We start from the raw sequence: 27,410 nt of genomic DNA on the forward strand, positions 1-27,410 counted from the left end.
CTCCAGTTCAGTTCCATTGTGGGTTACTGACTCGGGGCTCCAAAGCACCACCTCAGTACAGCCCTGCAGCGGTGGCAGTGTGGAACGGCTCCGTCCCTGAAAGGGAGGCACGTGGCCATTTTGTCTTGATGATATCTGGTCCATTGTGGGTCTGTTGTGTGTTCTCTAGTCAGGTATTTAGGGTCCAGTTTTGGCTGGCCCGGAGAGAGCAGAACAGAAGCACACCACAACAGCAGTCCTTGCCCGGCTCTTGTGGCTGTGAGCAGCCACCCCAAAGAGCACCAGGGGAAAAAGGATGAGGGCATTGGGATAGAAAAGGTGGCTCTGTGTGCCACTCCAGAGCCCCATGTAGAATTCTGGCTGAGCGGGTGAGAATGCCTCTTGGGAGTCCGAGCGCTACGGCATTTCCTGCTTCCCTCAACACAGGGTGTAAATCTCAAACTGGTTATCACTAACAGTAGTTACAGATTGAATTCTCCTGCCCCAATATGCATCCATGTCGCTGAAGGATATAAGTGTTGAGCATTGCCCACTGTCGGGGAAGGTCATGAGCGTTGTAGAAAGTATGTCTAAAACAGCACCCCCTCCTCTGTCCAGCTGGCACCTAGCGGGCTTTGAACTATTTAATTATTTTTCTTTTTGGTCACATCTCTCTGCTCATGGAAATAAGTCACTGATGGGGCTTGAGGCAGGCAGCCGGGCTGGAAGCTTCACAAAAGTAATCTGCCATCTCCCTGGCCAATCTTCCCAATCCTCCAGCAAACAGAGACTGGTGCCAAATCATTCAGGTGCTCCGTGATGTGGATAAATATATAAAAGACACACCACAACAGTCAAGACAAGAAGACAAAGCGTAGGAGAAAGGAAGCCTTATTATTATCAACCCATTTTACAGAGGGAGAGATTAATCCGTGTGCCCACAGTCACACGGGGAATTAAACTCAGATTGCCAGTCCCTTAACTACATGACCATCCTTCTTATGTGATTGGTTGTTTTTTAAAATACAAATAAAATGGAAACCCAGCTAAATCCCCATGCTGACACTTGTGCTTCTCTCACTGAGAGTTGTTGGAACTTAGTGACACCAGTTCCATTTTTTTTACGTCACCTCCATGGGCGGCAGGTAAACGAGCCGTTGGGGGAGACTTCCCTCCCCCTCTGGCCGAGACCCCACCCCTTCCCTACCTCGCTCCCCCATGGCCGCCAGCCCCCCCAGGTGCCCCCAGCCTGACTACACTGGGCAGGTGGTGGGTGAACAGTGCAGCCAGAATGCCTCCAGCACTGGCGGGTGGGCGGTATGGCCGGAGCGCCCTCAGCCCCAGGCAGGCCGCACGGCCAGAGCACTCCACAGCCCGGCCCCCAGCCCCGGAGTGCTGAGTCGGCAGTGCGGTGGCCTCAGCCCTAGCACCCCCAGCCTCAGGCCTTGTGTGCACTGGCCCCACCCTGCCTGCCCCAGCCTCTGGGCCACAGAAGCACGGAAAGCAGGCTGGAGGAAGCCTGCAGGCTCAGGTCACGCCAGACTGTTGGGAGAGGCACAGCCTCCTGCCTATGCTACCCACTGCCCATGGTCACCTCAGTGTGCCCCCACCCTGCCCATTAGCTGCTTTAACGGCATCATTTCACTGCCCGCTGAGAAATCACTGAATGGAGTTCTTTAGAAAGCAAAAAAATGGCTTTGTTTGAATAGGGAGGTCTGGGGGAACAACATGGAGCTAGAGGAACTGGTGAACATTACACAATGTTTTCTATATTATCAGAAGTGATTGGAGCTGGAGAATAGATTTTCTTATACTTTAAAAAAACACAACGTTTATTCAAGAGTGAGCGCATGTAAAAATAAAGCCAGGCTAGTCCTATCGGGGTGCCTTATATACATGTTTTTTTGTATCCCTCTGTTGGCTCCATTGATCCTCAAAATCCCTCTGTTTTCTTCTCTGCTGCTTTATCTACCTTATTTTGCCATCCGATTTTTCTCTGTGTCTTTCCTTATTTCCACAGTAACTCCTGAGTGAAATACAATAAAATTAAAATCTGAGAAGAATTGACAAACCCATGATATTTAACTGGGCTGATGATCAGAAAAAACAAGTTTGATTTCCCTAGCTCATAGCTACTGTTTTCAACACTGAATTGTTTTACATTTTATCAGGGTCTCTGTTTCAATACGCAGTCATAGAAGCTGCATGTGTAATTGGAAGATACCCAACTGTGACACTGATAGGCAATTTAATGGTCTAATTCACTTGGCCTGTAAAATAGATTTTTAAAAATTATATAAGAATATTGAGATCTTTTTCTTTAACATGTTTTTGTTTTATAAAATGAATTTTGAGCTAAATTCTAACCACAATTACACCCAGGTAACCCTTTTGTGAAGTATAGTATGGATAGCAAATGGCATGTTCTTTCATGAAAAAAATGTGTCCTTTAAGTTACAGACCTGATGCAGTTCAGACCCTTTGTGCAGCACAGCGAGGCTTAAGGATTAGATTTTTATCGGTAAATGTTGATAAAAGATTATTTCACTGTACACACACACACTGACAAAAAATATTTCTCATCTATAAATAATCAAAACCTACATATAGGTGAAGTAAGAAAAATGCTGCTTGAGAACTTATTAGAATTTGATTTAAAGATATTTAATATGTTTATTTTCACGTGATGGTGACAACTTGTGTTTTAAGAGTTATAAAACTTGAACTTTTTGAATCTCAACATCTGCTGTCATTAAATAATTGTCTGCCCTCCACCGGTAATTTCTTGCAGTTGTGAAAATTTAAATAGAGAAAAATTGAAAAAATTCTTTAAAATAGACATCTAGATTATCTGTCAAAATAATGAAAAAATAGAAATAAAATTGTGGCAAGCCTGAGTGCAGTATGGATAGCAAATGGCATTTTCTTCTGCAGAACAATGAAAAGTAACTGAAAACTGTTATAGCCTCTATACAGTTCTGATCAGAGGTAAAAAAGTGACTTCCCTCCTACAGATTCATTCTTGACAAGCTTCAGAAAAGGTCCAGTGAAGTGTAAAAATTGACATTTAGCAAATAACAATTCAACCTTCATTTTCGTAAAGTTGCATGAAATAAACAACAGGCCTCTAACAAAAGATCTGGTCGCTCATGGTATTAGATGGTACTTGGCTCATTACTGAAGTTAATTAAGAGGGGGACAAAAAATCTAAGGTCAAAATGAGTAAGATTGTTCATCCAGATTTAATTCAGTGCTATCGTTATAGACGGACTATGCAATCAATATATATACCACAGGAGTATCCCCGTGCTGTAAGGTCTGTAAGTGCATTTGCAGAAATAGCCATCAGGCTGTATGCGTTTTGTCCTGCTAAATAAGCTCTTCAAATCAAGTTTTCCAATTTGCAATATGGATATCACCCCCAAACATGTGGTACATGCACAGGCACACACAGCCCTTTTCTGGAATGGTTTTGCAGCCTACAATTTCTAAGCTTTCAGAAGAGTATTTTTTCCTTTCTGGTTTGGGTATCTCTTTGCTTCTTGTTAGTGATTTCTTACTAATTGCCATCTCTTTAAAAGTAACAAAACAGAAGAAAATGAAAAGTACAAACACTGTCCCAGAAATATTATACCGTACTTTGAAATTCTAGATCAGTGGTTTTCAACCTGTGGTCCACAGACCCCTGGGGGTCCGCAGACTATATCTAAGGGGCCCGCAAAAGACTGTTGTTACCATAGAACTGGTTTTCAACCCAGGGTCTGCAGACTAAGATTTCCAACGGGGTCCACACTTCCATTTGAAATTTTTTCAGGGTCCCCAAATGAAAAAAGTTTGAAAAAATCACTGTTCTGTATCATCCACATGAGATTTTAATGTAAATGACCCTCCTCTGTGAGGCAAGGTGGGTGAGGTAATATAAAAGGTATTACCTCACCCATCTCATGTCTCTAATATCTGGGACCAACGCAGCTCTAGCTACACCCTATACCTCCTCCATTGTGTCTGTCCAAATGGCAGCTAAAAATCCATGATTGTTTTCAAAAAGAGAACCTGGTTATTTGGGTCAACATTCCCTCTCCTGATGCAACAGTTCTGATGTTGAAGTCTGCATGCAGAGGGTTGTGGATAATGGCTGCTGTATTTGCAAAGCACTACACTTCTAGCATTTAATTCAGTACTTCGAAAGTACTGGATTATTTTGGTTAGAGTTTTGTGAATAACTGATTTTTCTGTAAAAATTCCGTAAAATTGGGGGGGGGAATCATTTGTGAGTGATCTGAAACAAAAAATGTTTCAATTTTTTTGGCAAAAGGAAATGTCAAAAAGGTTTTATTTTGATTTTAAGCGTTTTTTAAAATGTTTTATAAATAAAATTGATGGAAATTCCAAAATAAAAAGTTGAAACATTTCGTTTTGATTTTTCCCCCCCCAGACAAAACCATGTATACAAATCGACCCGAATTTGCTGATTGTTTCAGTTGACCCAAATCTACACTTTTGGGGCAAAAAAAAAGGTTTTCCCAGAAAAGTGTCACCCACCAGCTCTACATTGGGACCTTGCGTATAAATAACTCTATAAACAACCAAATTCTAGCCTGTTCAGCAAGATTACTTGACTCACTCAAACAAGGAACTGTATGACAAACATGGAAGATGCATCATGTATTCCACCATGGAAAGGGACTAGAAAGTAGTAAAGCAATAGTAGGTTGGCCCGAGTTAGCGTAATAGACCAATCCTTGGCGATCATGTCGAGGTGTTTCCAAGTTGAAACCAGGGTATTCTGCATGATATCTTGCCATGGACGGCTCGGCCACCACAATTCACCTGTAACGAGGGATAGCGAGTGCAATTCACCCCTACACAAAATGCTCACACCAAGCCAGCCTCAAACTAGGGCTTAAGTGGAACTTAAGTAGCATGTAATCTGTGTGTGGTGCCTTCGCACAGGGGTGAATTTCTCCCAGGTTCTAGAAGGACAAGCCCACTTGGAGGCTGCTATTTAGTGCTATCCTCCTCACAAGTTCTCATAGCTGGGATGAAATGTGTTGCCTCCCCATTGGGTCTGCAGTTCCCATTGTGATGTACTCACTTCTGCTGGTTTCAGAGTAGCAGCCGTGTTAGTCTGTATCTGTAAAAAGAACAGGAGTCCTTGTGGCACCATAGAGACTAACACATTTATTTGAGCATAAGCTTTCGTGAACTACAGCCCATTTCATCAGATGCAAGTGGGCTGTTGCCCACGAAAGCTTATGCTCAAATAAATTCGTTAGTCTGTAATGTGCCACAAGTCCTCCTGTTCTTTTCACTTCTGCTGTCCCACGATACAGCTTGTTGTGAATGAGGTGTCGGGGGGAGGGGGCATTTAAGAACTAGAATGTGTTGTACCCTCCTTTGTTTCCTTCCTAGCTTGACAACATCCCACAAAAATAATACCCAGCTACAGTGGCTTCTTCCCGAATTCAGGCTGACATGGTCTCTTCTCATTTACGTTTTTTCAGTGAAAAGCTTTCCACGTTTGATTAGCAACTTACACAAGCCTGACCTGTCTTTCTAAGATTGCGTTTGGGGTTTGGTGGGGTAACGTAGCATTTAATAAATTGATTTTCTTAATGTGTGAAATCAATGCACTCACATACCAGAAAGGGTGAATTTTTTTTTTAATTTGTATTAACAAATGAACGTAACAAGGTAAAGTAGATAAGCTGGACAGGAAATATTCAGTGACTCTTAACCAAAATAAGTCACCGGTAAGCTAAGACAGCAGGTACCGTGTGTGATTCTGAAAGCAAGCGGGAAAATACAGACGCCACTGTTTTGCTACTTTAAGAACACCCAGTAACTGAAGTCAGTGGGAGCTGAGGGGGCAGAGAAGGTCATAGCATCAAGTCTTTTGATTAGCACACACACAAAATAACCGGCAGGCTGAGACCTTCCATGACAAATTTTGGCCTGGACTACAATTTTAGTCCAAGTTAGAGACATTTGACGATAAGGAATTATAATCAGAACACTTACAGGCTCTTAACTTCTGTACAGCGGCATCAACGACGCAGCTGTGGTTTAGTTGGCAGCTATTATTGTACTTGCCATGTGTCAATGTCAGTTAGCATGTGTCAAATCTGCACATGCCAGCAGGCCACACTTCCATTCCCAGCTCGTAGGCTCTCCAGAGCAGGGATTTCTCTTACTGTGCGTTCATGTTCTGTCACGCGGTACCGTCTGCGATTTATAACCTGGCACGTTTTTCTCTCCAAGGCCTCCCTCTCCGTCCCGTGGGGAATTGCTATGGTGTTTTTCATCGTCTTCCTCTGCTCTCAAAACTGGTCCTTAGCTGGTGTAAAGTGACATAGCGGAGTTAAAGTCAACTGAGTTACACCAGCTGAGGTTTTGGGCCGCGAGAGTCGGCCTCCTCTCACTGCTCCAGCTGGGTCCTGTGAAATAAAGGCTCCCCCATATTTCTGATGAAACTGCAGTGCAACATGTGGCCGTTAGAGCTTTAAGACAGAAAGAATTAACACCACAGGATGGAACTAATCTATCTTTTAAACTCTCTGCTCAGGTCCATGAGGCACAGTAGGGATTCTAAACAAGACCAATGTGCAGACTTTCCACTGGGCAAAGAGAAAGTGGAATTGCCATCATCCTTACATTTAAAAAAAAAATCAGTCACTCTGTGGCTCTGAAATCCCTTCCCATCCATTTGAACAGACCATCTTTTCAACCCACATCAGTATGTATCACACATCACTTTAGACTTATCTCCCAGTTTCTATGGTAATTTCCTTTCTTCCTTGATTTACAATCAAGATTTTTAATTATCCGGATGATTTTAATTTTCACATCCGTATCTCCTCTTGGTTAAACATTAATTTCATACTTTCTTTCTCGGACAATCTCTACCCTTCTGCCAGTCCTCCAGTTTACAATAAACTTAGATCTCAGTCGTTTTTCAAAGTATATCCTCCCTAGCTACATTTGGTATCTTCTGTCTGATCTTGATTAGTGTCTTTTTAGGTACAGTATATGCCTTCATGTAAACCACCCTAGAGGTTATTTAAAATTTCAAAAAAACCCTAAAGCATTTTGGACAACTTTGCATGATTACATCTTTTTCAGCAATTCCCCTAACACAGTGTATTAGTCTATCACAAGGAGGGCTGTGGAAGTAAATTCTGTACACTTCTGTTCCTGTATACTCTGCTGCTTGTAGCACTTCATGGTGGCTCTGAGTAAGTTACTGCAACATTACGGATGTGTAAACTGTGCCTAGAGGATAAAAATCATGACATGTATTTAGGTTTGGGGTCATAACATGAACTATATATAAAGAACTTCATCCCTATGGTGAGGGGTAGATGAGGCATCACTCAGAATAGGGCAGGTCCTCGTGGGTCGCCAAACTAGGTTTAATAAAAGGTTTCCTCTTTTTTAAATGAAAGCAGAGACTCTCCTGCCTAGCACAGCCAACAACGGGCTCCACCAGCTCACTAGTGCACATGGGGCGTGTTCTTGCTAGCAGGATGCGAATTCAGTCTCTGATTAGTTTAGAACCGCCCAGGCCTTAGATCAATTTCAACTAAGCATTATTCTAATCATGATTTATAACCTGTGTTATAATAGTTTATAACTGTTAACTGCCAGGCAATTACCACTTCTCTCACATATTTACTCTCTGCAGTAGTTGTTTCCCGGGTATGGACAGGAGAGTATTATTTTAACATGAGCTATGCTTGGGGAAAGTACTCTAGAAACAGTGGCTGAAATTCAAGGTAAGAAAAAAACAACATAAAATTGACTCCATCAACATTAAGCTAAAGTTAGCAAAAACAGCAGCAAATGAATAATGCTTTCTGGGGATGAAATACATTTTGCTTTTGCTTTGCATCTGCAGTGTGTGACATCTCTGTGGCGAAAGACAATGGTGAGGGAAAGAGAAAAGGAAGGTTTTAGAGTGAGATTGAAGACAATGGAGTGAGATTGACTTAGGCTTGGTCTACACTAAACCCCCAAATCGAACTAAGGTACGCAACTTCAGCTACGTGAATAACGTAGCTGAAATTCGAAGTACTTTAGTTCGAACTTACCTCAGTCCACACGCGGCAGGCAGGCTCCCCCGTCGACTCCGTGGTACTCCTCTCGCCGAGCTGGAGTACCGCAGTCGACGGCGAGCACTTCCGGGTTCGACTTATCGCGTCCAGACAAGACGCGATAAGTCGAACCCAGAAGTTCGATTGCCAGCCGCCGAACTAGCGGCTGGGTATAGACGTACCCTCAGTGGCACAGAAGCAGGGGGAAGTGGTTGACATTTATGACAGATGCGGCAGCACTTACGCACAGACTGGCACCCTGCTCCACACATACTCTGCGGAGAGTTCAGCGGTTGGGAACGGAAGGAAGGCTAAAATTAGAGGACGCTGGGGTAGGAAAGAGGGCTAGACAGGTGGGGTGAAGAGACTACAGTGAAAATGTTGAACAGAGCAATAAGCCATGACAGGCCATGTATTAGTAGGTATTGGTACATAACTCAGGTGCGGTCTGAGACATGAAGTTTCATTCCTTTTACCACCTAAGAAGTGCAGTAGGCCCCCAATCCAGCAAAGCACCTACACACATAGAATCACAGAATCACAGAATATTAGGGTTGGAAGAGACCTCAGGAGGTCATCTAGTCCAATCCCCTGCTCAAATGTGTGACTTTCAGCACATGAGCAGATTCATATTACTTTATCAATTCCTGGTCTCTTTCTGTTGCCTCAGTTTGGTATTTAGGTTCTGCACTGTCCCAGGACAGAAGTAGCAGAGTTTTTGCAGCCTTCCCAGTTTGAGTTAGACTTATTCATGGTTTAATTAGGCCGTGTAGCCTTTAGCATGTATTGAGAGGTAAACTAGCAAAATTTACTGGGTTTTTCCTAGAAATTAGCCAAGGATTTGCAGATTACAGCTGAAAGAATTTTCATTTGCAGTCTCCTCTACAGATTACCCTCAGAATTACATGTAGCTTCAGTCAACAGTACAGAATAACCTGCTTCAGAATGCAGCTGCATCTGTGTTGTCACTTGCATAATGGATTTGCAGCATAACCGTTGGAAATGGAATGGTGATTAATACTGCCAAACAGAAGAATATGTTACAATAATATCGTTGAATGCAAAGATAATAATCTATCTTTGTTTACATCTGCAATTAATGTAGTTGAAGAAACCTTGCATATATAAGATTTATCTCTACTGGATGAGATTACAATCGTACGTCGCTATTCATACAGTAATTGATGCATTTCATTAGAACGTAATTGAAAACAAGATTTATATCGCCATGCAAAAAGTAACATTGATAAATATTTTTATTATTAGCCATGATGTCAGCTGTGAGCTTGTAAAGTACTCACTGTGTTTGTGTTGTGCTGAGTACTGTACATCATATGCACTGGAGGTCACAATACTGTATCATGATTAGGGATAAGAAACTGCTAGCATTTCTTCCCTTATACACACCCTCTGTCAGCTTTAAAACCACCTTCTCCAGTCCCAGTATCACTTACTCTTCCCCGTCTCTGTCCCCATTTAAGCTTGGGATCTTTTCTCTCTCCTCCCTTCTCTCTCCCCATCCCAAATATGTGTTACGTTTTAGTTAGTTTTGTTTTTACAAATCACCAGTGCAGATGCACTGCTAGACAGCCAGAGGCAGAAGCCAATGAAGTGGCCCAGCCCTGAGCTTCTGGGAAGTTGTGAGGTTTTCGACTGAACCAGCTGCATTTTCCATACTGGCGAGAAGTGTGGGGCGTAAACCCTGCATCTAGCCTCATTTTTGCTGCAAGAATTAGGTGGAAACTCCATAAGGAAGAGTCTGTGAAGTCTTCCTCACAGTCAGTCATAGTTTGTCCCCTAGAAGGACCTCTTAACCCCCATTCCTTAGTTGGGATGCTTTTACCCGTCCTGTGCCATTACCCAGCAGAACTAAAACAATACAATTTAGAGAAAAAAAAAGACTGAAATTAACCAGCGGTTTCTTGGTGATTGAACAAAAACTAATTAACTTCTAATCTAATCTAATTAATCTAATCTCTAATCTAATCAATGGAAAAAATCTTGTGTTTTCTTTTAGGGGAAAAAATAGGTCCTTTGGAAGACAGCTCATAAGTAACAGTATCACAGGTACAAGTCATTATGAATGGGTGATCCTATTGATTTTAGTGAAACAAAGAAATCAAAAGAGAGACACTCTCATCCTAAAATGCTGGTTCATTGCTGGCAAATGGATGTGGCTCTTCATTTATTTGCTAGCATAATTTATCAATTGCATGAGACATAAGCAAGTATAATATTAACAGTGGCTAATTTTATGCCCAGCATGAAGTCTTATTGCTGGTCAGAAGGATACTGTAAAAAAGTAATTAGAACCATTGGAAATAATGACCCACAGCTTCAGTAATACATGGGCAAGTCTCAATCCGCAGTTTTCTCAGTTAAATTAAATTAACTCATGTTGCCACAGCACTGTATCATATGCCGATGACCTATTAAAAGTAAATTAATCCTTCTTCCATACAGAGAGCTGGGATTGTTCCTTGTGCAGAAAAGTCACATGTGGGGAACAGGAAACTGCATTCCCACCCATGGAGTTTCTGCTGGTTCATTTCTTTTGGGGAGAGGGCTCAAAGAATGGGTCAGGGGTTGCCCCTTAACCACATGTATTCCCTAAAATTCATTCAAGTCGCATGCTAGGTCCTCCAAACACTTCCTGGATCCCCTATCCACAGTGACAGCCCTGTTTCTACAGGAGCTGGGCTCTCCCCAGAAGCTCCCTCCAATGGGGAAGGGAGAGTGCTAGTAAAATGAAGCTCTCGCTGTCACCATTATCTTTCTGGGTGATTTCCTGCTCAGATCCCTCAGCAAATGGGTGGGGGGCTTCTGTGTGATAAGGAGGGGAAAGGTGCTGCAGGGTTGCACCCTTGAACTTCGTGTCTGTCTGGAACATGCCAGATCCGAGTTCCCGCATTTCAGCAGTAACGGGGAGTTTGTGTGGTGAGCAGTACCCTTCCCTTGCACTGTCAGCGAATCACAGGTACTGCACTTATCCAACACCTGCCTGCATGCCAGTACCTTTTCCCCAGGCAGTAGTTACATCACGCATTCTTGTAGGGAACAGCATCCGCTGCATTAAAAGCACTGCTGGTCCGTGGTAGGGTAGCCTCCAACTGCTGCAGAAGCCACCATAGCATCAGCAACAAATTCTTCTTGCTCACTGAATACAGAAAGTTGCTCATAATAGTAAGTAAAGCAGCACTTCATTCGGAAGGGGATGCGGGGGATATGGGAAGAAAATAAGATCCGAGCTGCTGAAGTGATTAATGGGGCTGCTTATGATGAAGGAAATGAAGAGTAGAAATCTGGGTAAGCAATGACCGCTCCAGGAGAACGAATTTCATTGGAACTACGGAACAAACGGATATGCCGACCTCCCGCCAGTTACTGCTGGAGTTTTAAAGCAAGCCCTGGGATAGCGTTTAAAGTTTTGCTCTCGTTGATTGGCGGCTGCCCGGAGTTTCCAGCGCCAACGTAAGAAGGCTTTGCTGGGAGATGCACAACTGCCGCCACCTGTTCATTTTTAATGCTGAGACATCTGAGAGAGAAATTGGAATGAAGGGGTTTCAGTAGCACATTTAGCACTGCCCATTAAGCATGAGTGAGACAGAGAAGGATGGAGGTCACCGATATACATGCTGACGTGCATTTCTATGCAGGCAGAGTATGTTCCGTTTCTGCATAACAAGACCTCGACAGTACTGCTGATTAGGGTAACAGCTGTTTGCAGAAAGATTGGTGTATCCCCATTCCCATCTTCTATCCATGGCACTTACCTGGGCCCCATTACTGCAGTATCTGAGTGCACCTCACTTGTTACTGTATTTATCCTCACAACATCCCTGAGCAGCCGGGAAGCTTATCCCAGGTGGGGAATCAAGGGCTGGAATGTTTAAAGTATTTAGGCACCTAAAGATGCAGAAGGTGCTTCGTGGGATTTTCAAAGGCCCCAGAGGCACCTAACTCCCACTGAAAGCCCTTGAGGAGAGGTCTTTGCCCTGTAAACCCATATGCTTTAGGGCAGGGGTTTTCATACTTTTTGTATTGTGACCCCTTTCACACAGCAAGCCTCTGACTGTGCCCCCCCTTACAAATTAAAAATGGGGGGATTCATTTAATTTAATGGGGGCTCAGGGATGTCAGCCCCACAGAGCTGACAGTGTGCGACCCCCAGTTTGAGAACCCCTGCGTTAGGGCAAAAGCAGCTCCAGCGAAGTGGTGTCTGAGGGAAAGCAGTAGAATCTCCAGGCCTGCTTCTGATCTTGCTTTTACACCAGGATAATGGCATTCTCACGTCACACTGGTGTAAGTAGGATCAGAATCAGGCCCTCAAGAGCCTTCAGCACAAAAGCAAAAGAAAAAGAAAAAAAGGGCGTAACTGCCAGTCACTGGGATGGCAAACGTAAGAGGAAGAGCAAACAATGAAGAGCTCTAGTGTCTCTACTGCTGTAAGTGCAGGCTTACCCACAGCCTGGCAGGTTGGAATCCTACAGAAAGCTCCTGGAAAACAAATGTTGATTCTGAATGATCCGCTCATCGCTAAATCATTTCCTATCATTATTAGCCTCCAAATTGGTTCTGCTCTGGGAGACTGAATAAGGTTTTAACTCAGGAAAGCAGTGTGTGTCTTAAACGAGTGCTTCAAATGAAAGTATTCTGTAAACATTACTCAGACCCCTTCTTGTGCATAAATCCCCAGCTGCCCTGCTTGGCTTTGCATAGATTTTCTGCTGCTGGTTTAAAGACAGGTGTCTGAGGGATTCATTCAGGAGATCTAAAATAAATCATACAATAAACCACCTGCAATCCTGAGTGCCAAAAATTAGTAGGGTGATTCTTGTCTCACTTCCACCAGCATAAAGTCCTCTGAGGGCAGGGTGACCAGAGAGCAAGTGTGAAAAATCGGAACGCTTTTTTTTCAGGGGCGGGGGTATAGCTGCATATATAAAACAAAGCCCCTAATATCAGGACGGTCCCAATAATATCAAATGGGTGCGAGAGGAGAATTGGACCCAGAGACCAGAATCTAAACACAAACATGTATTTGTAAAGCACAGTCTTCACTGAAAGAGTCACAGTTTGTAATGGCATCACTCACATTCATTTACACAGATTTAAGGGTCTCAGATATCTTTTGCTTAAGTCTGATTTAAAAAAAAAGTTAAATGGACGTCTCTCAGTTCGCGGAGCAGCTGGAATAAGATGGTCGCAGTCTCTGCTAATGATTAGGAGGACATAGGGAAATACTGTAATGAAATACCCATGGCTGACCCACGTCAGCTAACTCGGGCTTGCAGGGCCCTTTAATTGCACTGTAGACATTCAGACTCAGGCTGGAGCCTGGGCTCTGGGACTCTCCCTCGTCCCAGGGTCCCAGAGCCCGGGCACCAGCCCGAGCCTGAAAATCTACACTGCACTTAAACAGCCCCAGAGCCCCAGCACTGCGAGCCCGGGTCAGATGACCTGGGCCAGTTGCGGGTGTTGAATTGCAGTACAGTAACTCCTCACGTAAAGTCGTCCCAGTTACCATTGTTTCGTTGTTACGTTGCTGATCAATTAGGGAACATGCTCGTTTACAGTTGTGCAATGCTCCCTTCTAACGTCATTTGGCAGCCGCCTGCTTTGTCTACTGCTTGCAGGAAGAGCAGCCCGTTGCAGCTAGCTGGTGGGGGCTTGGAACCAGGGTGGACCGGCAGCCCCCGATCAGCTCCCCACTCCCCTAAGTTCCCTGTGCTGCAGCTGCCTGCAGTTCAGCTGTGTCCCTCCCCCCACGGCCATGTGCTGCTCCTGCCCTCTGCCTTGGAGCTGCTCCCAGAGACTCCTGCTTGCTGTGCGGGAGGGAGGGAAGGAAGAGGGAGGCTAATGTCAGGGTGTCCCCCTCTCCCCTGCACCCCGCTCACCCCATCTTCCATAGAGCAGGGGGACACACCAGGGCTCAGGACGGAGGGAGCTTGCAGCAGCTGCAGTCTCAGCAAGCTGATCTAATTAACAAGGCAGTGTACTTAAAGGGGAAATGCTCATCTCTCCCTCCATTCCTGCTGCCTTGTCGAGTGAGGGCGTTAACCCTTGAGGGCTCAGCCAATTGCTAGTTCATCATTTAGCAGTAAGGGAAATATCCCACTTTCTGACTCCTCCACCTCAACCAAGCTTCACAATCATCATCACTGTGTACCAGTATTAAATTGTTTAAAACTGTGTGTGTGTGTGTAGTCTTTTGTCTGGTGAACAAAATTTCCCTGCAACCTAACCCCCACATTTACATTAATTCTTATGGGGAAATTGGATTGACTTAACATCGTTTTGCTTAAAGTTGCATTTCTCAGGAACAGAACTACACCGTTACATGAGGAGTTACTGTGTAGACAGACCCATAGTAACTGCCTTAGGGCAGCATAGCAGGGAGCACGAGAGTAGAAAGAACTGTGGAAAAGCAGACCAGCCTGTTGGGAAGAAGGAGCAGCTCTTTTTCTGCAGACCTGCCCATGGCAGCGTCTCCTTGTTAACAGCAGTGCTTGTCGGGGGGGGCTCCACAGGGCTTTGGGGTGAATCAGAGCCAGGGGACAGCCATTTTGGGTTGCTTTTTCCCTGGCACTGCAGCAGCGTTAATGTCTGTGCCTTCACGCCCGCTTGGGGAGGCAGGTGAAACTAATAGCAAGAAGACTGCTGAGCCTATGGCTTCACTGACAGAAGAGGTGCATTTGTACTGTAGATAACTAACCCATGGTAGCTATCACAGTATAAACACAGTTCAGACAACGCTCTTTAGTTTTACTGGGAGAAGCTAGGCAAGGTCCGCCACAGGCTTAGGGTGGGCAGGGGTAGTGCCGACCTCGCCTAGCTCTCTGACTGAACACTGGGATTTTACAGTGAGATAACTAGCACCGGTTTGTTAGCTTGCTGTAAAAAATACACCTTTGCATCAATGGAGACAGAGCCTTAGTGAGCCATGCAGCCTAAGGAGCAGGAGAGGGGCCCCCCCACCACAGTTCCCCAGAGAGCCTGGAGCACCAGGCAAGACTGAAGTGTATGCCCTGTACCCATTGTGCCAGGCAGCTGACCCCCTTTTGAGATCAGAATGCTTCTGAACCTGCAGGAGCTTTCATCGATTGAGCGGTTAAAGCACTGGGCCCGCCCATCCCTGTGGGGTTTTGACAAGTGGGGACAAGCAGCCCTTAATCTCTTCCTAGCTCCGAACAGGTGAACTTTCCTCAAGGGTTTTCATTTCAAGGACCTCCTGAGTTCTAATCCTTGTTCACCGCCTCGGGCAAGTCATTTAGACCTTTCTACTGCAGTATTCCCATTACTTAAATAAACCTAACACTTCCCTGCCTCACAGAGATGTCACGAGGATTGGCTTGATCATGTTTGTATGGTGATTTGAGGATGCAAAGTGCTATGTAAGTGATAAGTATTAGAATTACAATGTTTTGCTATTATGCCCAGGGTGTGGTATTGATTATTTAACAGATGTCTGAACTTGTGAGAACAGCGAGCAAACTGATCAGCCTGCGAAGCTGAGTTTCCGTTGCCTTGCACCTTGTTCCTTCATCTACATCTGGGCAAAGTAGGTGGGAAATGCTACCAGATTAGAATGGTAACGTTTAATACCCACTTTGTACATGGAGTCTTACCACTAACCTCAATGGGCTTTGGCTCGGGCCTTCAATGAGTACCTAAGGTGCAAGGCATTGGGGAACCGAGCGGGGTGAGAAGAAACGCTCAGATTGAACATCAGAGTGCAGCCGGTGATATAATCCCATCTTGACTGCATTCCAGACTCGAGTCACCCACCCGCTCTTTGGTGATGGAGGCTCCAAAGGGAATCGAAATTAACGCAGAGGCCGGCAACATGGAAGCCACATGCAGGACGGAGCTGAGGCTGGAATCAAAAGATGGAGAGGTAGGAAATGGGAAAGGAACCCTAAACCAAAACCAACCTGCAGATTTATAACTGCCTCATCCACTCAGCAACCCCCTTTCAAACAGTGGTTTAAAAACAATGGTGAAGCTGGCCCAGATACAATAGCAGTGACTGAACACAGCGTGTGCAAACTAGATTCCCTCCATGGAGAATACTCAGCTGATTCATTATTTTTAAAGTGCTTGGATAATAGCATCTGTTGTACAAGGAGATTTATGCAGCTGTAAAATGGCACTATACTCCTAAATTCTCTGTTTGGCTGTCAGTTTAAAATGAGATTTACTTGGCTAACATCATTCAATCTTAGATCATGAATTTTGCAATGAGAGGAGCTTAACTCACCTGGATAGGTCTGCAAAGCTTTTGTAACCGGCTGTTTTGATTTTTGAGGGAATAGTGTCAGGAAAAGTTAGACGGCTACATCAGTTAACTACCAGAAGGAAAAAAGAGGGTTAAAAATTGGGGAAAACCTAGAATTGGGTGGAAATTTTCAGATTAATAGTTTATTTTCCCAAAAAAATGCACTTTTGGGTAAATTGAAACGGCAAAATCAGGTTGAACTTGGCAAATAGTTTTGGCCCCCCAAAAAAGGAAAATATTTTTGAAAGAGCCGAAACATTTTGTTTCAACATTTTCTAAATGAAACATTTCAACTTCTCATTTTGAAATGAGGTTTCATTTTAAAGTTAGCTGGATTTATTTTTAAAAATGTGTAATTACAGCTGCCACTGCTTCCCCTCTGGACCCATTTGCATGAAAAATTCTATTGCTCGCCTCTCGGTTTTGCAATGAAAGTTATTAATTTAGCAATGAAAGATTACAACCCATTACTAATTCTCTCTCTGTCTCTCTCTCCCCACACCTCACTTCAGATCACGCTGAATGCTGCAAATATCAGACTACCTAGATTGCCTCTAGCATCCCACTCCTCTACTGGATCCAGGCAAAAAATCTACGAGCTGTGTGTGTGTTCCAATGGGAGGTTATTCCTGTCTCAGGCAGGAGCTAGTTCCACCTGCCAGATAAACACAAGCATCTGTTCTTAAGAGACGGTTCGCAGCAGGCATTGCAGGCAGCACAAAGGCCCTGTTCTGGTCTCACAGATAGCAGCTGCCAACTATTTTTGCTAGAACCCAGAAAGCCTATCAAAGACTTTTTTGTGTGTGTGCGCGTGTGTGAATATATATATATGAATATATATATATAAAAAGATATATATATCCTCTGTGTAAAATGATGTTTCAGTACAATGAATCCCAGGGTGACCCTATTACATTCTGTTAAATTGGACTCACTACTCTCTGAACCCTTTTGTATTAATATAGTCTAATGGCCCTCCCTTATTACTCACCGTCTCCTCATAGCAATGGGAACAATGTCTGATTCAGTACATGAACTGACGTACTCCTGGCATCACGCAAGAGGAGAACAACAACTCTGATCATTTTTGCACCATTAAAAATCAGTGGCAACAGAATGGCCAGCAAGGCAGAGCAAATGGCCTCGAGAACTCCAAGACGCCTGTCACTAAATTACACTCTCTTTTAAATCTAAAGTAGAGCAGCCTAATTGGGAGACTCTACACTGCCCACCAGGAAAACTGGGTTTGATTCCCAGTGCTGGTCTCCCATCACTTAGCCTTGGGAAGCAGGGAATATAGGCCCCAATCCTGTTCTCGGTGGAGTAAATGGCAAAACTCCCATTGACTTAAGTGGTGCTGGATCAGGCCCAGAGAAGGTAGAGAATAGCATGCACCATTCAGCTGTGAAGCACCCTGCCAGTGAAGGGGCGATGTTTAATGGGCTCTGAAGGGAACCCCTTTCAGTCCTCCTGGGCAGATAGAGGTATAAAAGATCAGGGAATTTGACATGTACGTGGGGATCACTGCCTCTGGGAGAAAAATCAAATTCAGGCTAATTCTGTTTTCCTGGGGTTTACAATAGTGATCCCTGCTTGTGTAACTCACATTTTATAATGTTACTTTGCATCAACAGGAAAACTAACTGTGTGAATGCCACATCCCCCGTTAAAAAAAAAAAAAAGCTTTGATTAAAAAAAAAAGGCGAGAGAAAAATTGTTGCAATTACAAAAATACCAGGTCTACATAGCCATCAAGTGTTCTAGTTCACCTTAGAGAAGGGGTCGGCAACGTTCGGGTGCTTACCCTGGCGAGCCGCGTGCCAAACGTTGCCAACCCCTGCCTTAGAGCATTCAGTCCTACACTATAGGAGTAATTCTGCTTTTAAAATAAACCACCTCTCTCTCTCTCTCTCACACTCTCACTCTCATACACACACACACACACACACACACACACACACAGTCTGAGAGACAGTGAAACTCGCACAAAAGAGAAGTATTATCCAAATTCTCTGCAGGGATTTTTTTTTTTTTTAAACAGGGAGGACAGTCTGAGGTCACTCACTTTTTATGGAAATTGCAAATATCAGAGATGCTGATTATGAAAGAGGACTTTTAAAAAATGTTTTATAAAGATCATGACCAAATAAGGTCATGGAAAAGTAAGGCTTTGGGCTCTGGGCTCTGGGTCATGTTGAACTTGAACCCAAATAACTCAGTGTTTGAATCTGGTTTTCATGAGTGGGGGGTTTTCCCTCCATGAGGCATTTATGGGAAATGAAAAATGTGAGATCTGATCTTGTCACACTGTTTCCATTATCCAAAAATGGGAATACCATGAGCAGTGTGGAGATCTCATAGTTACTGGGTTTCAACTCCATCAATGGCTCCCCCAGTCATTTAAGAAGCCTGTGAAAAACATGTATGGTAAATTTTTCAAAAGTGCCTAAGTCCTATTAACTTTCAATGAGACCTGGGTTGCTAAGGCATTTAAGTGCTTTTGAAAACTTTACCCCTATACAAATACTCAAACCTGTGCATACCTCTGGTAATACTGAAAATACATTGATTTCACCCAAACAATTTTCCAGATTAAATATCACAAAAACAAAATGTTTAGAGACAGTTTGGCCAATTTCTATATGAGTCACTTGTATTTTCTTGGGGGCTCGAGAGTGCCAGGTTTCTGGGTTTTTTAAATGCGCATATAGGGCATAATCCAAAGCCAGATGAAGTCAATGAAAAGACTCCCATTGACTTGTATGGAACTTGGATCAGGCTGTTAGAAAAATAACCTATCCCACATCGGTCCTTCTGGTTGTTTTGCTCGCTAACAAAGCACACTTGAGGACACCCATAAAATTTTACACTTGACGGAGGTTGAAAATTATTAGTTCTACAATTTTCTTAGTGTTGCAGTTAGGTTAATTGTCAAGTTCAAACTATTTGTTAATTAATGCAAAGGGTCACCCAGGATAACAATTGTATTGGGACATAGGACTATACCATCTCTGTTCAAAGAGGGGAAATTGTGCCTATGCCTTAAGTCAATGCACTCAGCAAGGAGAAGCACATCATATTTATCTTGTTATTAAAACTACTTTATTTTGTGGGGGGACAGTTGGAAGGGAGGGAGGCGGCTGTCAACAGATGTCATGGGAGCCGATGGTGCAACATGAAGCAGACTTAAGTGAAATCCATAAAGGCTGTGAGGGCTGCTGGAGTAAGTATAGACTTTTACCATATTAAATATAACAAAAGACAATGTATGTTACCTTCGGACCATAGCTGAAGTCCCACTCATAGCCCCAAGTGGAATACATTTACTGTAGTATTTTTTTCTCATTTCATTTTGTATTAGACAGTAATTCTCATCATATGCAAGGGCCGATTCATAAAAAAAATTATTTGTCCAGGGTGAGCAAGGTTATAGTGAAGTTTGTACTGCAGAATTAGTGCATCGTGCAAAGATCTGCTTTTATTTCACTTTTCTCCCCCAATGATTGATTCTAGTGCTACTGAAAGGTGCTGGGTAGAGCACCAGAACTGGCATGGGAAGGGCTGGGGTAGCGTGTAGTTTCCTGTACTGCACTGCCAATATTCCTCCACCTGGCCTAGCAGCTTCCACCCATGTGTTGGAGGGAAACTCAGTCTTTACCTTCATTCAGTCTTTGCCCTCCCTGCTGAACGGTTCAGTGCCATGTGCAGTGATAGTTCTAGTGATGTAGATGCTTATCTACTGGAAACTAAACTGAGAGCATCATGCTCATTTCACAAAGGCCATGAGAGAGCCTTGAGGCCATTCCATCATTTACCAGCCTGAACTGGATTTGAACTGATGACCGAAGTACCTGTCCCTATCACCATGACAGCTTGTTGTTAGTGCAGGTCCTCTTTGTCAGGTAAAAAGAGTACCTTAGTTGTGGATAAATGAGGAGAGCCCAACTTTGTATGAGTACATAGAAAAGAGTGCGTTTCTAGCTTTTAAAATGTTAAATTACATGCTGTTGAAAAAAAAAATCTCTTTGCTCTAACGGGTGAAATTCACCCCTGTGCAGACTTACGCACCTCTTAATTTCCACTTAAATCCTCACTTCAGGGCTTACGTGGTCTCCTAGACCTTGTGTTGTCCCCCTGCACAGTAGTCAGTTTCACCCAGTTAGAGAAAAGGTCTTCACTAAACAGAGTGTGTAAGTTCCTGCAGCTTTTGAGGGGCAATCGCTTTGCTTGGCAAAGTTTGAGGTAGGGTTAACACACGTAAGTTCAACAAAAGTGATATACTGAACTAAAGCATCCCTGCCCAATGAGGATAGAATGTCTGGAATATAAAGCACCTTCGTGCAAGGTACAGTACATTTTGGGGGGTCATTTTTAGCACAGCAATGTTGCCAAGCAGCTCCTGTATTAATGGGAGTCACGTGATTAAAAGAACCCTTGTGCAGTGACTTAAATTTTACCATTTCAGTGCTGTTGGGAAGACAGGTCACACAAAATCACCTATTTCATTTCTTCCCTTTATTCATCTCCTAGAAAAGGATCCCCTTCCCACTCCCCTGGGAGATTATTGTTTGCTTGAGAACAATGAAAACCTTTGCTTAAAAAGGGAAGGAATGTTACATGACACTAAACTCCAAGGGTGCCCGTTGGTTATTGTTAGGAGACAACAGTACTCTGTGGCCGGTAGTACTTTAGTAAATGGAGATCTAGTCAGTGCTGCAGTTGTTGATCATACAACACTGTGTGTCATTTGTTAGGTTTAGTTTGCATATTTCTTCGAATAATTATTTTCACTGTATAAGATTGTTTCTGCCCATAGCCCGCTCATCTCCTAGGAGATCGCTACTCAAGACTTGCTTAGTTTCAATTTCATACACACAAACTGTCCACAGAAGTTAAAAGAAAATTGCCAGCCAACAAACGGATATATTTCTTTATGAATCGGACCCACAATTTGGTTCAGTCGTCATCATTTTCCCATGAAGGGCTGGTATTTATCTCAAATAAGGGTTCCTTTTATCTCTCGCAACTTAGACAGGCTGGGAGGGATAGGGAGACGGCTTCTATTGAAGTCATTGGGATATATACCATTGACTTCAGTGCCTGCGGGATCCAGCCCAGGGTCTTTCTGGGTTCAGATTTAGGCCACTGGAGTCAATGGGAACACTGCCGTCTATGTCAGTTGTTGCAGGATTGAGGCCGGACTCAGAATTGTACACAATTCTGCACTGAAGCTATGTGCATTCAAATTACTTGCTAATCAAGGGACTGTGTTATTGTCAATATACCTTAGGCAACCATGAATACTAAAGCTAAAGATAAATGCTTTTATGTATTGTAACTCTTGACTTTAATAGAACTTCAGTAACATGTTACATTTGCTTTAAATGCCACAGTTATTAAGTAGTAGAGAAAATGACTATTAGTGCTGGTCTTTACACAATACCTTATCCATATTTACTGTATGAACTCCCTGCCATAACAGGTATGTCAGGACGGTCTTTAAAAACAAAAAGACTTTGCCTTTAGCAATAACAGAGTTCCTAAAACTGATTCTATATCTGCATCCACTCTCCACATTTCATTTGTTTAAAGTATGTATTATCCAGCAGTCAGCATAATTTACTACACTGAGAGTTCAAATGAGATGTTAGCACTAAAGGAACTGTCATGCAAAGGGAAAGCCAGGGACTACTACGCTATATATTAGAACTCCCCTAGAAATTTTTAGAAAGGTTAAAGTAGCGCAACTGTGGTCTATATTTGTTTCCTTCGATCAGGTGTGTTCAATCCGGTTTTTTTTAAACTTCAATACAAACATGATACAAAAAATAAATATTATGAACTTAAATGACCACCTGCAACATTCAGCATAACAAAATGAGGTCTAAACCAGGCTAACCCATTCCGTCTTCGAGACTGCTCCATCGTTAAAGAGGAAGATTCCTATAGCGCTTGGGAAGAGGTCAGGTTTGTTTGAGCCCCGTAGCCATGCAAAAGCTGAATGAACAGGTCTGTAATTGTTGCACCCCTTTAACGCGCAGGGCTCTTAAGTGGAATTGGCTTTTGTTTGAATTGGGGGGTTGGGAGTGTTTTTTTAAAATATTTGTTGTTATGGCTTTAAGTTTCATATCATAAAGGGGAGTGAGTCACAGACCAAAGACTGTTAGAAGTGCTGCCCCACACCCACTGTGTTAACTTAATGGTGCTTATTGGAACTGGCAGGAAACTCAGAGTTCATTGCATAGCTTCAGTGCACTAGACTAGAACAGAGGAAAACAAACTCAGTTAATAGGGGAAAGAAAGTAAGCGTCCTATTCTGTGCTGTGTACAAAAGGCAAAGAGTGGTCTAAAACTGAAAGAAGAAAAAATGCAGTATTGAAGAAGGTTGTTAATATCACAACATTTCTGGTGGAGAGGGATAAATAAGCTAAATGTTGTTAGCTGCTCATGTGCATTTTCGCCTTGATGTGTGTGGAACTGCGACAGCGCTAGTGAGACTTACCTGTGTAGATCAAGGAGAACCCTAAGCTTATGCTTCAGTGATGGCCGTGTTCCAAGTGATTGGCTTGCTGCCAAAAGGCCATCTGAAAGTTGGACTTATGAACACCTAATTGCACCTGCAGTGCAGAAGAGTAACTACGCCGTGACTGCTCAATCTTTAACACACATACAGTTAAACAGAATTACTGTTGGACTAGTTTTTGGTAATTTTGTTGACTTTTTTTTAAGTTTGAAATTTTATAATTCGAAAAACAAATGGGAAAAAAGCTGGTAATAGATTTGTGAAGCATTTTCAACCAGCTGGTTGGAAATTTTCAAATCTGGAAATTTCAAAATATTTTAAAATTTTGCAAAACAGAACATTCTTAAATCTTCATTTCCCTCCCTCCTTCCCCCCCCCCCGCCCATCTCTAAACAATTACCACTGAATATTTAAGCAGGCAAAAAGCGCTATTGATGTGTGATTCAACTCAGTCCTTCCTTCCTCTCGGCACGCTATGCTTCTCTAGAAACCCAACTACATAGGACTCAATGGGTGACCTAACAGATGGTTGAGACACGGGGAGGGGGGTTAGAAATTGGCATGGCATTGATACCATAGATTGGCCTACCCAGACAGCGATGAAGTAAGCAGGGGCAAAGCATGTTAATAGATAGCTCCTTAGTGATACTGATAAAGTGATTCTCTTTTGTCTGTTTACACTATTACCTTTAAATTAACAACACATTTTGGACGGATCTGATTGTGATTATATTCAGTCCTTGTTTGAACCAACCTGAGACAATGTCACTGATCCCATTTAAAGGCTGTTGTCGGACCCATTCGTGTCAGAATGTTGGGGAGCTTGTTTAATGAGGACGACAAATTTCTATCCACGTTAAACACCATGGTTTGGGATTGGGTTAGAAAAATAGGACTAGCTGGTCTTTAAACAAACATTGTCATGTTTGAAAAGCATGTGGCAATATATATACAGCCCTGACGCTTTCTAAAGCTAAGAATTTCCTAATCTGCAAATTGCATTCTATTGAGTCTGGTTTAAAAAGAAAAAAAAAAGCCACTCTTTTTTTGCAGGAAAGGTGGATATTTAAAGCTCCAGGACTATATATCTACAGAGAAAGGGGGAAAATCCTCAATCATAATTCCACTGAGACTTCCCAGGCACCTCACTTTAAACTAGAAGTGTGAGCCCCTGAACAATTAATTTTGCTACAGGTGTAATTCCTGTGTGAAAGTCAGCATCATTGTCACTTTCAGGAAATGTCTCATCTTATTGTTGCCACTCAGAGTCATGCAATGCCTATGATTTTCTGTCCCAAGCCTTCTGGTAAGTTAATAGCATCATGCTACCTATTCAGAGGAGATTGGGATTTCCTCTGAAGCATCTCATCTCTTTTTGAAAAGGTGAGATTGTTAGTTTTTAATCAGGATAAAAATAAATAAAAGGAAAGGGCCCCGAAGGAGCTATATGTAAGTTTTTGTCTTTCAGTTAGTTCCACTTTGTCTTTCCACCATTGAGGGTGGGCATAGGAAGGAGCGATTTGTGCAAAAAAATATTAAATTTGCATTGTGCTCTGCTCCCAAATACTTAGGCTAAAGATATACTGCCTTAGAAAACAGGTCCTTTATCAGAAAGATTTTTAAAAAGGCACTTTGGGACCTTTCATCGGGTTCTCCTGGAACAGAAATGGTGAAACTTTCCAACACATTAGCCATCATAGGAATAAGCCCACTGCAAATCATGTCTCACGTGCATTTTTGCTTGTAACGGGAATTTAAAATTGCATTGTACTCTTGCATTTCCCTCCCCCCCCACCCCCCTGCTCCAAAAGGCTTAACTACTGATAAGAAAGAAAGCATTTTGAAGCCTGCTGAGGCTTGCTAAACGCATTATCACTTTCTAAAGCAATGTGATTTCTATATTCCTTTAAAAGATCTCTCATAATGGAACCCTTGAAGGCTCTTGAAGCAGGCTTGAATTGAAGAGCAAGAAAACCAATAATTTATGGGTGGTCCCATTTTTATGTATGATTGGATTACAGGAGCTGAAAAATCAAATGTTGCCATTGTGGTGCCGCCCACATCTTGTTAGCTACAGATATTTTTTCTCCTAAACTTTTTAACTAGATTTCTTATACAGTAGTGCCTACAGAGTAGGGAAATTAGCATCTTATTTTGAAAGAGAGTGGGCACGCCTGCTAATCATCCTTATCTGGGTCCTCTTCAGTTCTAGATATGCACACTATTATTATTCTAATTTGACTTTTTGGCAGTATTCATGATGTTGGTAACGGGGGTTAGACTAGACGACCCTTGCAGTCCCTTTTAACGCTATGATTCTATGTTACAGATTCTATGTATACACCGCCTCAATGGTATAAATAGCAACAAGAAATACTATACCCTAGTCTTGCTAGCCATCTTGCACCCCTCTATGGTGACCAGATAGCAAGTGGGAAAAATTGGGACGGGGTGGGGGGGTAATAGAAGCCTATATAAGAAAAAGACCCAAAAATCGGGACTGTCCTTCTAAAATCGGGACATCTGGTCACCCTACACCCCTCAAGCATCTGTATTAATGCCAGAAGGTCCAACAGGACCCGTTCTTAAAACTAACTCTGCTTTCTGCTCTAATTAAACTTCTATTCAGACAAACAGAAAAGTGCAGAAAGCTCAGGAAAAAGGAAATGTTTCAAATACTCACCTAAGAACATGAACCCTGTGAAGTTTGGGGATTTTATTTTTTTTTCCTTGCCTCATCATGAATTAGCTGAAGAAGCAGTCTGAGATGGAAATGAGAATGAGGAGGATGTCGGGTGACTAGGCTGTAGCTTGGTAGCAGTTTACTAAGTCCTGCCCCACGCAGAGGGGCAGATTCTCAGCTGGAGCTAATGCCATCTTCCACCGTTACTTCAGAGCGGTGCTGGTTTACAGCAGCTGAGGATCTGGCCCAGAAAGCCTGTCACCTTTGATGACAATGAAAAGCAGATTTTTGCCACCGACTCTAAACTACAGCCTGCTAATCGACGTGTGGAAATGAAAAAAAAAAATCAGATTAAACCAAAGTGGCAGAATGGTGGCTTGTATTCCTTCTCCATCCGTGAGTCCCCACTATCGTGTTGGACCAATGAAAGAGCTCTCCTCTCGACTGCTGCTTCAACCCCCTGTCTGAAAATCAAGGCATGTTCATTCTGCTTTCCACCTGATCACCAGCAATCGGAGTTTAGCTGGCGATTGGGTAGATAACGTATGAGGCAGGGGAGAATACAGCTTGACCCTCTGCTGTGCTGACAATGGTAAGAACTCGATTTAGGGCCAGTTCTGCAGCATTTACTGTGACGAGCTCTTACTCACATGAGCAGTGGCACTGATTTTGGTCGTTGTCCAGGGAACTATCTATTCCATTCACGTCTCTGGAGCTACTCAAGAGGTCATATGCTACTCAACATAAAGGAGGATTAATTCATTTACTAACAACGGAATAAATCTAGGATGCAGAAGGCACAAAAAGAACAGCAACCGGTCTCCAACGTTCAGATCCAGATATAGAGCCATATCTGGAGTTTGCAGAAGTTTGAGGCGCAGGGGCTTGGATCCAGTGGTCTAGTTCAGATGCATAATTTTTATTTTTAGTCATTTTTTCTGACCTTGCCCACCCTTTATTTTAATAATTTGCCTCATGCAAATTCTAGTGTTTGACAGCCCATAAAATTGTTTATGTTTACCCAGTAAAATGCTTTTCATAGGGAGAATTGACTGCAGGACATAGCCTCTGCTAGTTTAAACAATGATATTTATACTGTCAAAACCCCATTCATCTACGTCATCAGAAAGCATGTCGATAGCAATTTTTCATCTGTGACAGTAAAAGGCTTTCTCTGACCTCTATCCCAATACCCACCAATGACCTTGATAGTGTAAACATGACAAAATGAGTGTAAACTCTTACCACGGTTATCATTAAGAAACTCATATTTGTTTGGCGCTTTTTTTAATTTATGTGTGTGGTTGTGTGAGAAAATATAAAGCTTTTTTTTTTTTTATCAAATAACATCAATCCTTGCACACTCTATGCAAAATTTTGTAAGCATTGCAATAATGCTATGAATTACACAAGGAACTATTTTAACTTTATTACACTTTCTGTATAAAAAAAGATTTGTATTTAAATGATTTCAACTGCAAACTTGTAAAATATATTAATAAAATAATGATTGTTAAGAAGGGAAGAAATGTTCCTTTTTTTGCTGGGGGAAAAGTGGATGGGGGACATGTCACCAGTGAGCCTAAACTTTTATAGGTACCAAGGGTTTGCCAAGAAGGATGAGACCATCGCGTCCAATATCTTGTCTCTGATAGTGGCCAACACCAAATGCATCAGTGGAAGTTAAAAACTGCAATAGGTAGTTATAGGAAAACCTGTCTCCAGAAAACGTTTCCTCCTGACCCCCTTTATCTGGGCTTGGCTTATGACCTGAAGCAGGAGAGTTTATCTTCCTTCTAAAACTCTTGGTGTCTTTAAATCCTTACTGTTATAAAAGTCTGGATCTTCTTGTTA

General features: G+C 42.8%; 1 protein-coding gene across 11 annotated transcripts in view; it reads left to right on the forward strand.

Moving 5' to 3' along the window:
• The window catches only part of SGCD (sarcoglycan delta), a 504,512-nt gene extending 477,427 nt beyond the window's left edge, over nucleotides 1–27,085 (forward strand). For all 11 annotated transcript variants that reach the window (XM_065555141.1, XM_005300012.5, XM_065555144.1 and 8 more), the window contains 2 exons: nucleotides 15,846–15,969; nucleotides 16,863–27,085. In XM_065555141.1, the coding sequence (XP_065411213.1) occupies nucleotides 15,846–15,969; nucleotides 16,863–17,036 (298 nt within the window). In that variant the 3' untranslated portion in view covers nucleotides 17,037–27,085. The remainder of the gene's footprint in view (nucleotides 1–15,845; nucleotides 15,970–16,862) is intronic.
• The last annotated feature ends 325 nt before the right edge of the window (nucleotides 27,086–27,410 follow it).

The sequence above is a fragment of the Chrysemys picta genome, chromosome 8 (assembly GCF_011386835.1).
Source record: "Chrysemys picta bellii isolate R12L10 chromosome 8, ASM1138683v2, whole genome shotgun sequence".
Classification (NCBI taxonomy): domain Eukaryota; kingdom Metazoa; phylum Chordata; order Testudines; family Emydidae; genus Chrysemys; species Chrysemys picta.